This window comes from Primulina tabacum, chromosome 6, assembly GCF_025594145.1.
Source record: "Primulina tabacum isolate GXHZ01 chromosome 6, ASM2559414v2, whole genome shotgun sequence".
NCBI lineage: Eukaryota > Viridiplantae > Streptophyta > Magnoliopsida > Lamiales > Gesneriaceae > Primulina > Primulina tabacum.
In genome coordinates, this window is record NC_134555.1 from 8,923,574 (window position 1) to 8,926,945 (window position 3,372).

Below are 3,372 nucleotides of genomic sequence, written 5' to 3' on the forward strand. Positions count from 1 at the left end.
AAGAAACTCAAGGAAGTCGAAACTTATCTTTTCCTATGAAAGGCTGTGCTCGGACGGTAGTTTTCTACCGCTCGAGCGCGGAACATTCTATCCAAGTACAGAATTTTTGGTGCACCGACGCTCGGGCGGTAAAATCTTACCGCTCGAGCGCGGGACATTCGGCCTCTGTGCACAGTGCTGTCAAAGATCACTTCAGAAACGTCTCTTCCCTTCATAATCTAAAAAAGTAGTATACATGCAAGTTGTAGCCCTATGTCGTGGCGTGAATCTCCAATCAATTTCATGTCATTTGGAGGTCTGAGTAAAAAGTTATGCTCTATCTACCAAAATGTGTCATTGTAGGAATGACGATACACACGACACATTTCGGGGCATTTTTGGCTTGTCTTCCACAATGATTTGGACAAAACCCAAAACATGAAAGTTGTAGCATTATATCTTTTCTTTCTATTGGTTGTGGCCTCACACAATTTGGATCAATATTCAAATCATTATGCTAAAACCCGTAAGAACCACCATATTTTCATCTCATTTCTGCAGTCCCATACCAACTTTCATTATACTACTTTATCTACACATCTTACTATCATTATTTAGACACCTATTGATTCTCAATAAACAATGGAAAATATAAAAATCATGTTCAATCTCAATATTGATACCTCAATCAACATGTAAAACGTAATGAGCTAAATAACTACATATTAAATGACATAAACGCCTTATTATCATTTGTACGAGTAACCGGGCATTACATATCAGCTTCTCCTTTGCAACTAGTTCGAGCATCCTGCCCTTTCAATCAATGGGGCCTAGATATTTTGGGGCCTTTCTCGGTAACCCGAGCTCAGAAAAAATTCTTGCTGGTAGCTGTGGACTACTTTTCTAAATAGGTGGAAGCTGAACCCCTAGCCAAAATCACAGAAGAAGAGCTATTTAAATTCTTATGGAAAAACATAGTTTGCAGATTCGGGCTACCTAGGAAGTTGATATTAGATAATGGCCGACAATTCCAAGGGCTAAAAATCATGGCCTGATGCAAAGAGATAAAGATTACTCGATCATTCACCTCGGTAGCCTACCCACAAGCCAATGGTCAGACAAAGGTCACTAACAGAGTAATTGGGCAAGCTTTAGAGGCTAGATTGCAAGGCATAGGGAAAGATTGGGTGGAAGAAGTACCCAGTGTTCTCTGGGCCTATCGAACCAATCCTCGGACTGCCACTAAAGAAAACCCTTACAGCTTGGTTTATGGATCTGAGGCAGTGTTACCATCAGTGATCGGTCAAACATCTGCTAGGGTTCAAAGCTACTCGGAAGGATATGATGAAGGTCGGGCCCAGGAACTAGATTTGATAGAGGAAAAAAGAGAAAGAACAGTTATTCGAATGGAAGCTTACTGAAAATGGATCATGTGAACTTATAATCAGAAAGTCCAACCACGAGAATTTCAAATATGATACCTGGTTCTAAAGAAAGCTAACTCGACTGGAGAATTAGGGAAATTATAAGCCCGTGGGAAGGGCCTTACAAAGTAATAAGAAGACCTAGTTCAGGAGCTTTGCATTTAGAAGATATCAGTGTCGATCTTTGAAAAGGCCCTGTAGTGCTTTTCATTTGAAGAAATATTATACATAAAATTGTACTTGTTATCTGGAATATTAACAAAGATATTTTTCCTAAAAATGTGCAAAGAATTATTTATAAATTACTAAACCCGGAAGGCATGAGACCCTGATACTCTATTAAATGCGGGAGACATGAGGCCTCAATAATTTATTAAACAGGGAGGCATGAGGCCCCGATACTTTATTAAACCCAGAGGCATGAGGCCCATGTACTCTATTAAACGCGGGAGGCATGAGGCCCCGATAATTTATTAAACAGAGAGGCCTGAGGACCCGATACTCTATTAAAGAGGGAGACATGAGGCCCCGGTACTCTATTAAACCCGGGAGGCATGAGGCTCCGATAATTTATTAATTCAGGAGGCATGAGGCCCCGGTAATATATTAAACCAGGAAGCATGAGGCCCTAATACTCTATTAAACCCAAGAGGCATGAGGCCCCGATAATTTATAAACCCGGGAGGCATGAGGCCCCGGTAATTTAATTAACCTGGGAGGCATGAGGCCCCTGTAATTTATTAAACCGGGAGGCATGAGGCCCCGATACTCTGTTAAACAAGAGGAATGAGGCCTCGCCTATCTATTAAACGCAAAGGGCAAGACAGCCCGACTATATTTCAAAACTGGTAGTATTTTTCAAGGTTTTAATGTTATACTTGAAGATGAATATCGATTAAAAGAAAGCACGGTTATCCAATGACACTTAGAAAATTTTTGGATTCTTACAAAAATTTCAAGGTATTTTGATATCAATTGGTGTATTGACAAAGTAAAGACCGGAAAAAATAATTTCATTGATAGAACCCCGAAGTTAGGGAGTACATAAAAAAGAGCTGAAAAAAGGAAGATACAATCCTATTCTACGTTTGGGGGGACTTTAGGCTCTTTCACATGGGAATCTTCCCTTCTTACTTCAGAAGTCCGAGCATCCTCCTCTCTTGTTTCCTCATTTTCTTTAGGCAACAAGGCAATGGCCCTATCAAAATTCGAGAAATTCTTTTTATCCATAGGAAGAAGTCCTGCCTCCTCGAACTGGTCCCGACATCTGTCAAAACCCATCTTGAAAAAGGAATATGTCTTATCTTCAACCGCCACTTTAAAGTCAGGAGATTCGAGCTCTTCCTTCAGAGAGTTGACTCGCGTCTTTGAGCAATCGCAGCTTGTTGGAACATTTCATGTTCGCAATCTTGTTTTTGATGTTAACAAAACTTGTTATTATGTTTCTAATGATTTGCCGAGTGTGCAGATGTTGTAACTGATCGAACTGATCAGTTACTGAGCCTAAACTGAAGCTATCGAAGACGTAAACTGAAAAGTGCCAACTGATTGGTCGAACTGAACCAGTACAAGATATTGTACGATCATAGCATAATAAGAGACGTTGCAGCAGCACTTAAAGCCAAATGTTCCAGATATCTATTTGGGGGAACAAATTCAAACTGCAACGGATTCATTCAATGAGTCTCACTGTACGTTTAGCCAAACGCCTATAAATAGAAGGCGAAGTTCAGTGAAGACGATGATGAGAGTTGATGGAAAATACAGAGAGGGCACGCTTGTTGCATATCAGCTTTAAAGAAGCAATCAGCCCTGTTTTCTGAGGGAACACTTCAACTTGTTATCAGCTTAAATTAGAAGCATATTTCTCTCAGTGTGTGAGAACACTTTCGGGTAGTTCACAGAGATCAGTTCTCACACACGCACACACCACCACTCAAATTCCGTCTTGCACAATGATGTAAAA

General features: G+C 40.4%; 1 protein-coding gene across 1 annotated transcript; it reads left to right on the forward strand.

Annotated features, from left to right (window-relative positions):
• The first annotated feature begins 252 nt into the window (after nt 1-252).
• LOC142550011 (uncharacterized) lies at nt 253-1,403 on the forward strand. Its single transcript, XM_075659255.1, has 2 exons — nt 253-295; nt 1,078-1,403. The coding sequence occupies exons 1-2, from the start codon at nt 253-255 to the stop codon at nt 1,401-1,403; spliced, it is 369 nt and encodes a 122-aa protein (XP_075515370.1).
• Nucleotides 1,404-3,372: the final 1,969 nt, after the last annotated feature.

Bases quoted from the DNA above. Each gene is read 5' to 3' on its own strand.
- LOC142550011 (XM_075659255.1), top strand. From the start codon at position 253: ATGTCGTGGCGTGAATCTCCAATCAATTTCATGTCATTTGGAG. The intron at 296-1,077 runs GTCTGAGTAAAA...TCACCTCGGTAG, and splicing joins CAATTTCATGTCATTTGGAG to CCTACCCACAAGCCAATGGT.